At 39.9% G+C, this 14,798-nt stretch overlaps 1 protein-coding gene across 1 annotated transcript; it reads right to left on the reverse strand.

Moving 5' to 3' along the window:
• Positions 1–7,013: 7,013 nt before the first annotated feature.
• LOC103006692 (kynureninase-like) lies at positions 7,014–13,733 on the reverse strand. The gene is given in 3 exon segments (XM_057557905.1): positions 7,014–7,665; positions 7,668–8,315; positions 13,661–13,733. Coding segments are annotated over 3 exon segments (1,371 nt in total). The 3' UTR covers positions 7,014–7,015.
• Between the last annotated feature and the right edge of the window lie 1,065 nt (positions 13,734–14,798).

Raw genomic sequence — 14,798 nt, forward strand, 5'->3', positions numbered from 1 at the left:
GTTCTTATGTAATTTGTTGATAACAAACAGATTTCAGTTAACTTTGAGGTGATGAGCAATTCTGTTAAACAGATGGGACCAAAACCAAAATCCTGATTAGACAAATGTTGTCTATAGAGCAGTGCTTGTACCATGTTAGGTTTGCCGCTGGGAGAACAGTTTCAACTGGAGAACTGGACCCAAGGTGAAAACAGCTGTGGGTTCTTTAATGTTTTGGTTTTTTTTTTTTTTTCCTTTCTTTTTCCTGCAGGAGAGTTTCTGTTAAACTCCCCATCAAGGACTTCCAATAACTGTAAACCCCACTGTCCAATTATTGAAGACAATGTTAGAGCTAAAAACTCTGCCCTGTTCCATTTGCTTTTCCCCATACATCCGGCCCAAATGCACACAGCATTTTATTACTGAATCCTCTGCAGCAAACTGAGTTTCCCTTGGCTGATCTCCAATTCAGAGTTTCTGAAAACTTGATATTGCCTTTTTTTTCTCTGCAGTTAGCAGCGTGGTGATTTTTTTAAAAAGATAACGATTCCCAGGCAGTAGCGACGTCCTCCAGCCGGTCCACGCCTGCAGCGTACCGGGCACTCCTGCAGGCCGGTGTTATGTAACCTCTGCAGTGGGCACCAGCAGTGCTGGGGCTCTCACCTGGTGAGGACCCGCCAGGGTTGCTGTCACCTCCTGCAGAATTCACCTTCTTCATGGTTCCACACTTTCTCTTCCATTCCCTTACTTGAAAAGGGCAGGGTCCATAGCAAAGGCAGACTTTAATTTAAATCGAGGTTCTGTCTGGTACCAGCTGTGTGACCTTGAGGACGTGACTGGCACTTGCTAGTGGCACCTTTCTTGTCCGTAAAGGCAGGGCTGCTGTGAATGGGTGAGGAGGGTGGTAAGGTAAGATGTCTAGCACAATGCCTGGCACCTGTCAGCCGCTCAACAAATGGAGCTGTCGCTTTTATTATTATCTAGCAGGATGGGCTGGACTATGTACAACTTTGGACTCAGACGGTTTCCTTTTAGCTTTGCTGCTTAAGGCACGCTTTGTCCTTACGACTTGGCCCCCAGTGAAGAAGGAAGTGACAGAAAGGGCCCCAAGCAAGATGACCTTGGGTTCATGTCCTCTTGCTATTGTTGGGGAGAGGAAAATTTCCCTCCTTTCCTCTTAGTTCTTTTGGCTGGTTGAATAATTAAAATGACATAAGACAGATTAACAGGAGAAAAAATCCCCTAAACTTAATCATGTACATACAGGGAATCTGCATAAACATGGGAGACTCCAAAGACAGTCAGGCAAAATGAGGTATGTATGTCTATACATCATTCCGGACTAAAGAGAGAGTGTTAGGGGTCTGGCCTTCAAAGGGAAGGAAGGCAATTCACAAGAAGAATGAAAAGAGTAAATGTCTGGTAAACAAATGTTTACTGGGTCATCCAGAAACAATGGGACATAAAGAGGCCTTTGATCAAACAGGCTCTGCTAGGTTCTTCCCTATCCACCGCACCTAATTCATATTATACAGTTGTCTCTCCGTATCCATGGAGATTGGTTCCAGGATCCCCACAGATACCAAAATCCATGGATGCTCAAGTCCTTTATATAAAATGGTGTAGAAATTCAGTCTGGGTTGGTTGAATCTGAGGAAGCTGACCGTACAATACGGGATACGGAAGGCTGAAGGTTCCAGGAGAACCACGGTGATAGTTCCCTTCCTGGAATAGGTTCTCTATCTAAATTCTTTTAAACATTAGGAGGTCAGAGGTTCTTCCTAAGTCTTTTGGTTCTTGATTGTTTTCAGCACATATGAATTTGCAGGCCAGAGTGCCACATCTTGGGGCGACTTGTTCTGAACCCCTACATTATTCCAAAGCTATCAACGTGATGCTAGACAAGACTCAGATATTCATCTGCTACATGAAAGCATCATTTGAAATGATTCTCTTGATCCTTTCCAGCTCCTATATTCTTTAGTGAAGATGCTCAAAGAAAAACTAGCGTGAATTTCAAACTATGTAATGATAATTTAGGAGATCACCCACGCTCATCTTACCTTTTTTACTCCCTTTGGTTCTCCCAACCACTCTTCAAGACAGGGTCCTTCCTTCACTCACCAGATGAAACCTCTCTGTCAAAATATCTTTCCTGTGTTCTCCAGGGAGCTAATGGCAGAGTTGGCATTCAAGTAGGTCAACTTTAAAGACTACTCTCTTTCTGTTACTCTTTGCTGCCTTTCCTGGAGGGTTGTCCTTGAATTCAATCCCCTTGTCAACATTTGGGATTCAAGCCTTTCAAGGATTGCTCAGTCACTCAGGAGTATTCTAATAATATTTAAAATATATTCTCTGCCATGCCCCTAACATGGGGCAATTTTGGAGAAAGCTGTCATGGAAAGGCATAGTGCCTAATTGAAACACTAGCTTCTCTTGGTGCTCCTGGGGATTTCATAGTTCATATTTCCAGGAGTAGTGGGTGTGTGAGTACAGCATTGGCTCTAGAATTGTCCTGCACTAAGGAGAGGAGAAATATACTGCACAGGGATTCAGTACCCACTGATCTGAAATCTGCAGTCACTCTTGTTCAATTTATAAGGAATAGATTTGCTTACCAAATTAATAGCATGCCAAATTGCCAGGATCTTTTTATCTACTCAAGGAAACTGGCTTTTCACACTTGGAAATTCTTTGTTGTGGTTCACTGAAGCAGAGCCCCTAAGCAGCTTTATACAATTCTCTTAAGTTCTTTGAAATTTAGCATAATTGAGACTTTCTACATTTAGCCTCTCTTTCTCCCTAATTAGCTTATATTATTGTGGCTTAGAAGTACATTTTAATGTATTTTAAAATCTATTTGACTGCAGGAGAGGCTGTTTCACCTTGTCTTTTTATTTGCCCCTGAAGTCTCTCCAATTCTCTCTTCCAGTCCCTCCAGGAACCACTGATAACCTGATTGCTCAATTCCCAGGTCAATGTTTGGGACACACTTCCTCTTTGCTACCAGCAAGGATCAAAAGGCAGGAGTACCAAGTAGCACTTTGTCTCCCTTCTGACCACGTGGCAGGGTGGCAGGCAAAGCCAAGGCCCCTTTTTGAGCTCTACCATCTCTCTCTTTGCAAACACCACCAAGCACATCGTCATTGTTTTGGTGTTGGGCAGAGGATGGTAGGATCCTGAGAGCTAAACTTACAATTAAGGGATGTACGAGACCTCATGCAGTCTCTAAGCTAAGCCTTATGCTCTGACCTAGTTTTTTGGCATGTGCGAGGGACAGAAAGCAAGCGAGGGTGGCTGGAGCCCAGTGAAGGAAGAGAAGAGCCGAGGGAGGTGAGGTGAGAGGAGGCTGGGGCCAGATCCTGGGCCCCGCTAGGCACGACTGACTGCATAATTTGTGGGGCCAGCTGCAAAATGAAAACGCAGGACCGCTTTGTAAGAAATTATTAAGGATTTCAAGACGAAGACAACAAAGCATTAACTAAGTGTGGGCCCTTCTTACTGTGGGCCCGGCGTGACTGTGTGAGCCACGTGCCCATGAAGCAGGCCCTGCCATGGTGAGGAGGCTGAATTTTGTGCTTATTGCTATTGGAAGCAATTGGAATAAAAGCAAGAGGAAGACCGAGACATCATGTTATCCGGCTAGTTAATTTGGGATGAAGTGTGTATCATGGCACAGAGAAGATGGTGACTAAATATCTTTGGTAATAGGAGACTTGAGTTCTGCTAGTTCTGGCTCTTGCTTGCCATGTGGTTTTGAACATGAGAAAGCCTCATATGCTCCTGTGACCCCCATTTCCCCCAGCGCCGGTGCCCTGAGATAGCTTGATTCTGGAGCCGGGCCTTGGAATCTGCATTTTTAAAAGTTCTCTGGGTGATTCTAATGTGGGGTTAGATTTAGAAATGATAGCCCCGAAGCACCTGTGACAAAACTTACTTATATATGTGACAATCTTCTGTTTATCTGTTGGCCCAAGTTAGTCTTTGACATATACCCTGGAATTGTCAAAAGTATGCTTTACCAGTTTCAGAAAGAAAACACTTTATTTCTGAGGCTGAGTTGGCACTGTTGGTGATGGCCTGGTAGGAATGGTGTTCACTGGGCATATCTGCTGTGCAGACAGTATCAAGAAGAAAAAAGTCAGGGGCAGAATAATCTCAGGGTCCTCCTCTGGACACTGTGCTCCTGTATCTTGAAAAGTAGACTCATTTACTATGTTAATTTGTTTGACTCTTTGTATGGTGAAATACTTGTAATTTTGCTTTGCCAAAATTCTTTTCACTGAGTTCAGCCCTTATTTTAAGAGTAGGCAGAATGACAATTTCTTCTGCTATCTCTCAGGTTGGAATATTGACATCTTCCCTTAGCTGTGTCCCTGCACATGGTTGATGGTGCTGAGGACAAGATAGCAACACGCACAGCATTTTCTAATCTCCTAAGGTTTCAATTATTAGGGGATGCTGACAATCAAAAATGAGAAAATTAGTGAATTTCTGTGCAAAATCTCTAAATATTTGCAAAATGTTAAAGGACCGTTTTCAGATGTTAATATGACCTTTGAAATATCTTCTCTCAGTATTTAAAAAGCTTCATACTGCATGGGTTATTTGAATTAGTGTGTGGGAGGAGAATCAAGGAAAGTCATTTTGTATTTGGAAAAGAAAGAAAAGCGAACTAATTCTCCAGTGCGGAAATGTTTCCTTTGAAAGGTGTCCTTCACTTGCTTTTGTTTGAGGTTAATTATATACTTTCAAAAGTACTTCCCACAGGAATGATTTTTTTGGCTCATGAGTTATTTTTGTATGTATATGTTACCCCACCAAATATTTGCCATGTTGCTGAGAAAATAGTAGTCAAAAGCAAAATTTCTTTGCTGGTATCTGAAGGTCTTTTTGTTTTTTATTACAAGAACAATATAACAATAAGACAGCTCTGCAAAAGAGAGAAATAATGCCCTTGGTCCTACATAAATTTTCATCTTGTACTTTACCTTTTACTTAAGGTCATTTAAAATGATATTCTCACATGATTGTATACGGGATGTGACAAAAAAGAATGGTCAGAATGTAGAATTAAATCTTGTAGCATAATTTTTTCTTTTCCTTCCCGTAAGCACGTTTGTCTTCCTTTTCAGGGTAGCAAAGTAGATGATAGCAATACTAGTTTTATTCTAGAACTCGGGGGTAATTTTCTTATAAAAACTAAATGCTCATATCCTTATACTTTGCAATATGTCTCTTTCCCTCTTCCATCTTCTCCCTTGCCCAGGCTCGCTGCCTCTTTTTCTTTCTACCCTGCCATCTCTGGCCTGTGCATGTCACACAGAATTCTAGATGATAGTTAGGTACGAAAAAAGAGTAGATGCTTCTCAATATTTACTGAAATATCACAGTGATTCACTTATTTCAGTGAGGACATAGGGCTATTATTTTATCTGCATAGATACGAGTCAAGTTTGCTCTGCAGAAAAGGTGGCAGGATTTAGCTGCAAGCACATATCACAAATAGTATTAGTGATGTCATAGCATTGTCAGAGTTGGTATTACCTACTGCAACAAAACGATTCCCAAAGACCAGAAAAAAAAGGTGTTTTCTGCGGCTGCCTGGCAATAAGGGAGAGTGTAAATCACACATGAAGGAACTGCTAAGCAGATTAAGAACTTGAACAATGGTCCATGAGGATCATTTCTGATGATTACTTTCTATGCAGAACCATTAAGCCGGTGTGGAGGTAACGATGTATACAGGATCACATTTTCTAATCACTAAGCAAAGTCTCAGTTTTGACAGTAAAAATGCTTCATGGCTTATATTTTATAATAAATCTTTAACCTTTGCTTTGTTTTCAGATTTTTGTTTATACATTTATTTATGTCCAGGATAAAAATGTAATAGTCAACATAGGATTTTGAGAGCATAGTCAAGACAATAAAATTAAAGATTGAATTCATTTAAACTTTCTTTTTTAAAAGATGCTCTGATTACGGAAACCATTTAATATGAAAGTATATGATTAATACAGTGGTATCTACCTGGAGATTAGTAAATCAAACAAGTTTGGTTCTTGACAGTTCTGCACTTAAATATTCCAATTTTTATTTATGTCTTCCCCATCTTTTACTTTTCTTCTCATATATTCATTCCTTCAGACAGTCCTCAAACATAACTAAACTTTGTTCTGATTTTATCCTTATTTTAAATAGTTTTACATGCTATCTCTTTTTTTTTTTTTGAGTAAAGAAATCAATTTAATGAGCTTCAACCAACATTAGTTGTAATGAGATAAAATAATAAATATGAAAGCACAAGCAAATAATTTATGCAACTTTTGTTTTTGCTGTATATACCATTTTTAAAACCAGATCTAGGATGATATCTACTCACTATGAAAATCATGGTAATGTCAGGGATGGTAACATGAAAGAATGGCCAATGGCAATTGTAAGCTGCTGAATGAAAATTGAAAGACATTTCTTCTTTACCAGATGTTAACATACGATTAAAAAAATTGTGTATTAGAATCAATGAAATAAGGCTTGTACACAAATTAAACTCTGATGTTAAATGTATTCCTTAGTGTGGATTATGACCAAAATATTTGAAATCCACTGCCCTAGAAAATGCATTTTCTGTTCCTCAGATTGGAGTTACATGGAACATTGTAAAAAGCATACATACATCAGACTGTTCAACTACAGTGCCTATAAGAAACTCTTTGGTAAATTAAAATTAAAGAAATATTTCTAAAATTGACACAAAAATTTCCACATACATTGTGAAGTTGTCAGTCAAATTATAAATTAAAACAACAAAAAACATTTCATTAACAATGAAATATGACAGCTAATCAAGACTGTGTACATAATACTTGCACCGGTAAAGACTGTGATCCACCAAACACCAAGAAATTGGACAGCCATGCAGATATCTCAAGGCCACAGACCCTTAAAAAAATTGTCTTGTTTTTCTGTGAAGTATACAATTGACCGCCAAAAACTTGAATAATAGTAATAAAATAACCACAGTCTTTCCATATTATTTGCTTAAGTTGCTATGGAAAACTCGGCTACTTTTTGTTTCTGCAGAGTCAAGTGCAGAAATGAGCAGATTGATAAATTTATAAACATCATGGAAAGAATTGTAGAGAGGAACTGGAGCCACTCGAATCCCATTTGGATCCCGTTTGTCACAAACCACTCCTCTTTTTTCTAGTTCTTGGAAAATATATTTAATTGGAATAGAAAATGTTAGGGTTAGCTGGCAGCCGCGATCCTCTATATGGGATGGAGTAATTATGTTCACAACTGTTTTCTTGGTTTCTGCTTTATCCTGGCTGAAGTGATGCTTGATCATGTATTGCAGATAACCAGTTAGCAAAACAGATTTTCTCCTCAGTGCTTTCATAGTTGCTTGCCTGAAGATCTCTAAACTAGCATGTAAGGAACAGACCAATAGAATGGGAGGATTTGAAATTCGGAATCCATTGACCCCGGGGATTAACTGCAGTTTGTTATCCATCTTAAATCTGGTGCTTAATTCATGGCCAAACCATCCCACTAACGCAGGTTTAATTGTATAGGCATGCTTTTCATGGACAAAGGCACCAGCAAGACCTCCTGCTCCTGTATTTAAATACTTGTAGGAACACCAGAAGGCAAAATCAACTCCCCACTCATGTAAGTGGGTTCAACATTTCCAACTGCATGTGCCAGATCAAAGCCAACCGAACAACCCCTTGCTTGTCCGGCTTTCGTGATGGCAGGCATATTAAAGAGCTGGCCAGTATAGAAGTGCAGACCACTGAACAGGATCACTGCAATAGAGTCACCTTCATTCTCAATTACTTCAAGGATATCCTCTAATCTCAGTGCTTCTTCCCCCTCTCTTGGCTTTATAAGCCGCATACTTTTCTCAATGTTAAGTCCATGAAGTTGAAGCTGTGACTCAATAGCATAATGATCTGAAGGGAAGGCTTTAGCTTCTAAGAGAACTTTATACCATTTGGGCATAGGCTTGAGAAACGATAACAATAGAAGATGTAAACTAACAGTCAAACCATTCATTAGGGCTATTTCTTTCTCATTGGCTCCTACAATGTCAGTCATAAGTCCTAAAATAGTCTCATCTCCTATAATCCAAGGATGTTTCCCTACATCATGACCATAGGCTCCCATTTTGGCCCACTTATCTAGTTCTTCTTCCAGATATGTTTTAACCGTTTTTGGTTGAAGGCCAAGAGAATTTCCCAAGAAATAGATGGCTTCTTCATCCTTATTCACTAAAGATAAGTCAACGGCTAGGATTCCAGTGGGGTCCACAGCTCCCAGTGTTTCTCCTTCAACAACAAAAAAAACCTCTCAAGAGTTCGTTACACGTTTATAGGCCAGACTTCTGGGTGAGAAATTGAAAGCACTTCTGCTCAGACTCCACCCTTCGGGGAACCTGTGAGCCAACTTTAGTTCTTCCCACTCTGTGTGTGCTGATTGTCAATCTCCAATCACTGACAAACATCTAAACAAAATGCTTAACGGGGCTATTCGCAGTGCTGCTTCAGTTTTCTTTCAGCTTGCCTTATGCCAACCTTTCCAGTAATTACTGTTTCATAGAACTTAAAGAGTAAAGCAAATGAATAAAAGGCCAAAAGATAAGTTAATTTTAATGAAATCTGATAGAAAAACAACATAAAGGGTATTTTCAGTGGTGGAAAGAAGGTACATATTACCTAGAATCACAGACCCTGGACCAGAAGGAACCCGCTTATAGGATGCTTTCCCCAAGTACCCACCCTCAGCAGCCTGAACAGTCACAGTCTCAGCTTGAACACCTTTAGTGATGCTTTTTGTGGTACTGATATTGAACCACACCTATCTTAGTCAGTTCGGGCTGCTGTAACTAATTGCCATAGACTGGGTGACTTAAACAACAAACATTTGTTTCATGTAGTTCTGGAGTCTGGGAAGTCCAAGATTAAGGTGTCGGCAGATTTGGTGTCTGATGAGGATCTCCTTCCTGGTTCATAGATGACTGACTTCCTGCTATGCACTCACATGGCAGAAGGGACAGAGGAGCTCTCTGGGGTCTCTTATAAGAGCACTAATCCCATTCGTGAGGGCTCCACCCTCGAAACTTAATCATCTCCTAAAAGTCCTAATAGCATCACATTGGGATTAGGTTTCAACATATGAACTTTGAAGGGACACAGTCAGTCCATAACAATGCCAGTCTTTAGGAAGACTGCCCTTAACTGAGTCAAAATCAGCCTCCTTGAAGTTTTGGTTCACTTCAATTTATCATAGCAATTACTGAGTACTTACTATATCTTTTCTTTTTTTTTTAGTTCTTACTATATCTTAAGGTCTCTACTTCACACTGGGTTATAAAGATGAGTAAGGAAGACACAGTTCATAAAGTACTTAGTGTTTAGTGAAAATAATGGTCAGGATTTTTTTAGGGTAAATAATAGAAACCCCCTCAAAGTACCTTAAACAAAAAGATAACTTATTGAAAACATACAGTGATTGGTCTAACATCATGTAAGGTGGATACTGGTACTTAAACCATATCACAGCAATTCCCCTCTTTAAATCTCTGAGCTCTACTTTTCTCCGTTAGTTCTTTTTTTTCCCCTCTCTGTTGGGCTCTAAGTGATGGAAAAGATGATCCTTGGTAGCCCCTGGCTTATGTGAGCCTTAGTGGGACTCTCAGAGAAATGAAAAGTGCCTTTTTCCTGATAACACTAGCAAAACTTTAGTGGAAGAAGGTTAGGGTCATGTGACACCCCAAATCGGAGCTGGGTGTTGCTTGGAGTGGGGGAAGCTTAGCACTTAGCCCTACCTGGACGATGTGGAATAAATTTCCCACAGGAAAAAGGCTTCCATTACTAGAAGACACAGTGAAAGGAAAGTGTACTTGTAGTGAAAACTGTATCCGTCTACCACAGTCCACTATGGTGAAGGATATGACATATCATCAGTGTTTGAAAAAAGCTACCCTGCTTCTTAATCCCTATCACAAATATGCCCACATGTGTGCACACACATACACAACACACATTGCCTCTTTCCTTGGTTTTCTTGTCTCTAACCCAACAAACATGATCTTTTTTGAGTGTTCCTGAGGCAAGATATCTCGATCCCTCTTGGTCACCAAACTGTGGCCGCTCTCTAGCTTGTCAGCGTAGGTTTCCGTCCATTTTACAATTACCCATATATGGTCCAACTAGGACAGATGTCCAGGGAGCTTTCACGTTTATATGAATTCTTCTGTGACTTTCACCTATGATTAAATAGTGATTTTAGTCACTGAGTAAATATTGCTGATTTAGACTGTGTATTGCAAACTAGTTGTTTGTGGATTATATCTTTCAACAGGTATGTTTTGTTCAGGCCAAATATTAAAAAATAACTTGCTTTCCAATATTTTAATTCAGGTTATTCCAAATACAGTTTTGAATTTCCCACAAGGCATTTACTCTATGAGGGTAGAGTCCTTGTTTGTCAATCTATCTTTAGTGCTTGGAAGATAGAGGCAACTCAGTAACTATTTATTAAATTGAGTTTGGTGAGATTTTTGGAAGGTGGAGTCTGTTTATCACATGAGCTGTTCAGCCTAATATTGTATCATTGGAAAATATGATATATCTTTTATCTTCATTCATGTCAATTATGAAAATGTTGAGTGGGATAGGATTGTTGATGGGGCCTTGGGGCAACCTTCAAGATTCATTAACATAAATTCTACAGTTTGATTACTCATCCATGCCGTGGAGCCTCCTGTCTGATATTTATTTCACCTAATAGTTACATCTTTTCCACAAGGTTATTAGAAAACATTTAGCAAGTGTTTTATGGCAATTCTGTTTAATATATTTTCTAATGATCAGACTAATAATGCCATTACACAGAAGAATGATGTTAATTTAACAGGAGATATTTTCTTAATAGGTCCATTTTGACTCTTGGTGGTCATCTCCTTCTTTGCTATATGACTATAAATGACCTGTTTATCAACAACTAATTCTAGATATCTGTCAGCGAGAAGGATCTCTCCTGTAGTCTGACACTGCTAGGACCTGAAAGGTCAATTGCAGTGACTGTCTGTGGTCAGCAGAGGGCAGCGTGGAGAGGAGTGGACCACCAAGGTCTTCAGGCTGGGGAACTGTGTCCACAATTCCTATCCGACAATCATCTCCTGAGCTATGATGGTGGCAGAGTTGCTATAGCTGCTACAAAAAAATACATCTGTGTGACTTCCTAGCCAAACAGGGAGAAACTACACCAGACAGAAGTTGGTAAGGGAAGTATGCTTGTACTTGAGGGCAAAGGGATAACAGTAATAATAACGAATAATATTTATCGATTAGCTCTTATTTGCCAAACACTGAACTAAATACTAAATTTATTTTCTCAGTGAATCTTTACAGCAAACTTAAGGGCAGAACTTTTATTCTCATTTCATAGATGAGGAAACAGAGTTTCAGGAAGGTTGAAAAATGTAGCCAAGATCATGTAGATAACAAGTGAAGGATGGGGGATTGGTCAGACTGCTAAGCCTGTGCTATTTCCACTGTGTCTTGTCACTTCATAAGAAGGAGCAAAAATTCTTTTTCCAGGAGTCTATGTGAAAGAGGAAGGAACAACAGAGAATCAGAATGCAGCCGAGATGTAGCCTCTGGCCCTGTTAGCCTGGCTGGCCCTGACAGCGGACCAGTCTAAATATATCAACCTGTGGGTCTTCTGTTGATGAGGCGTATATTTTTTTCTTTCTGTCATTACATTTGCTCATTTCCAGTCTTTGGGCATCTCCCTCATCCCCTTCTGTGCCTCAGAGACACAAGCAGTGGGTCTGTGCTGTATATCACACTTTAGGGTTGGGGGATTCGACTGGGCGTGACAGTGCCCATGTGCTCTCATATGACTTCACTTTTGTCTGTGGCCTTGTCTTCACTTGGCTTTAGTATCCTTCCTTGGACTGTGATCCCTTTGAAGTGTAGAGACTGTGTGTGTTTCTGTGAATATCTAATACAGTAGTTTGTACAAATACATGTATAATTAATGTTTCTTCACTTGATCTTAGCCAAAAGGCCGAGAAGCTAATTAATGTTTCTTGAATGAACAAACTGAGATTATTCTTCATGGAGAAGAGGAAGCCAACTTAAGTTTGAGTATTATGCTTTAATTCTATCCCATCAGAATTATTCAACCTGAGTATTGGATCTAGCCATTCCTTGACCGTTGAACCCCTTCAATATTCCCCTTGATTGTCTCTAGAAATTTTAGTGGTTTCTGGATTCCAGCCTTCCTTGGTAAAGATGTGACACACTATATTTTGCCATTAGATGCATTGTCTTTTTGGTACCTTCCATAATATGCTCTTTAAAAATATGAGAGAGAATGAGAGCTATTTCTTGGCCCCTTTCTTAATTATAGGCTGACATTTCAGGATCTCCTTTATTTCTTTGATGTAGAACCTAGAAATTCAGCTTGCATTTCTCTCCTTTAATGGCTATCCCCGCCTGCTTGATCTCTTTGGGTTCCCTCTCTTCAGACTACTGTAGAGCAGAGCATAGTCTTGTCCGCTGAGAGTTATCTGCTTCTTTATTGTACCCCTAAATACATTTACAGGCTTTTTTTTATTATAAGGCCTTTATGGATGATTTCGGTGAGAAAGAAGCAAAGGAAAGCCAAAATTTCAAAGTGAAGTATCAAAGTTCCCAGTTTCATGTTCCCCTTGGCTTTTAGTTCCTAACTCCGTTGAGGTGATCGTAGGAACCTTTTTCTTCTCTCAGCTTTTACTCCTGAAGGTAGAGCTCACCATTCTGCCTCCTGGTCCTGTTACAGCAAAACTGGGATGGCCCCTCCCAGGAAGCAGAAATGCAGCTACCTCCTCATCTCATGTGGAGAATTTGCATCTCTTTAACTTTCCAGATCTACTGGTACCCAGTTAATTAGGCCTTTGACCTACTCAGGAATAATCCTCTCTTAACATTTTCTTATATAATACCCTTCCCTTTTCTTTATTTGTGGGTTATTTTCAAAAACATACACTGAATTTAAATTCTAAGTGGTCTCATTCTCTTCAGTTCTATTTCCTTTTAAAGTTTCTGGTTGAGAGAATCAGAACATTTTTTCTCTGATTGGTTTACAATTTCTTTTCCTAAGGCTCATGGAGCCAACCAAGATCATGAACCAAGATGCTTATGGGCAACCTTGAAGCCAAGATGACATGGTTACATTCTCTCAAGGTTTCGACCACTCCCCAAACTTGATGGTATTTCAATCTCTAGCACCAGGTTTTCACTGGAGGAACAGGTACACATTTTTAACTTCACCCTTGGTAGTTCCACCTAGATAATCTCCAGCATCTGGGATTTAACATGTATAAATGAAACTTATTATCTGCATCTGCCACTTGCCTTCCAAATCAGGTCCTTCTCCTGTAATCTTGATTTTGGCTACAAGTCCCTCTATCCAGTTAGCTAATTGTACAAACTAGAAGCCTTAGATTCAGCATTCATTCTTTTATCCAGAGTTCCTAGATCCAGTTAATTGCTAATTCCATGTTTGATTTCAACTGCCACCACCCAAGTTCAGGCCTTTTCATTTTTCACTGGGCTATAATAATTACTTCTATACTGGATTCTTGCCTTTATTTTTTCCTTTCCTTATTTCTCACTCTCACCAGCTTCCTTTTTATAAGGAGAATCTAATCCTGGAATTTCCTTGCTTAGCAGTCTTGGATTGGTTTTCCACATGTGGGATGATTTTAAGATCCTACCATCATTAGAATTTTGGCTGGTATTGGATATGTACAAGGTCCTTACTATGACATTAAAATTTTACAAATTACCTTTCTGTCCTTATCTGGGGCTATTCAGCACCACACAGCAAACTTTTTGTTGTTTCTCAAGAATACCTTCCCTTTTTTTTTTTTTTTTTAATTTTATAGCTACTTTATTTATTTATTTATTTTTATTTTTGGCTGTGCTGGGTCTTCGGTTCGTGCGAGGGCTTTCTCTAGTTGCGGCAAGTGGGGGCCACTCTTCACCGCGGTGCGCGGGCCTTTCACTATCGCGGCCCCTCCCGTTGCGGGGCACAGGCTCCAGACGCGCAGGCTCAGTAGTTGTGGCTCACGGGCCCAGCTGCTCCGTGGCATGTGGGATCTTCCCAGACCAGGGCTCGAACCCGTGTCCCCTGCATTAGCAGGCAGATTCTCAACCACTGCGCCACCAGGGAAGCCCAAGAATACCTTCCCTTTTTAACTTTGTTCAAACAATTGTCTCTGAAGCCCTTCCCTAATCTCTAATACCTGGTAAACTCTTTCCTCTTGAAGATCTACCTCTGTTAAAGCTTTCTGATCATCTTCTCTATCAAGGCCATTACATAATAAAGTAAGTAGAATAAACTGGAAAGTAAATTCCTTTAGGGGAGTGTTTGCTTTTTGAAATGATGATATGATAAGCCCTCTGTGAGTTGAAACATGCCTGAATGAACTTCATGTCAAATTGGAGCATAGATTCCCCAAGGAAAGAAAAGCTATGCTGCTTAGAAGAGAGAACAAACGAGCTGAGGGAACCTGGGATTGGGTGAGAAGATATAGTGTGGGGTCTTGAATGCCAGGCTGACAATTTGGATCTTACTTTTCATGAGAAGCCATCCTTTTAAGCTATGGAGGGAAATGATTGGAGTTTTATTTTTGAAAGACTATTCTATTAGCAGTGTGAGGGATAAAGTTTGGATGTAGGGGAGAGGGTGGAGTAGGATAATCTTTTAGAAGAATATTGCAGTGACATAGACCATGAGTTAGCAAGGTTTTTCTG

Source organism: Balaenoptera acutorostrata, chromosome 12 (assembly GCF_949987535.1).
Source record: "Balaenoptera acutorostrata chromosome 12, mBalAcu1.1, whole genome shotgun sequence".
NCBI lineage: Eukaryota > Metazoa > Chordata > Mammalia > Artiodactyla > Balaenopteridae > Balaenoptera > Balaenoptera acutorostrata.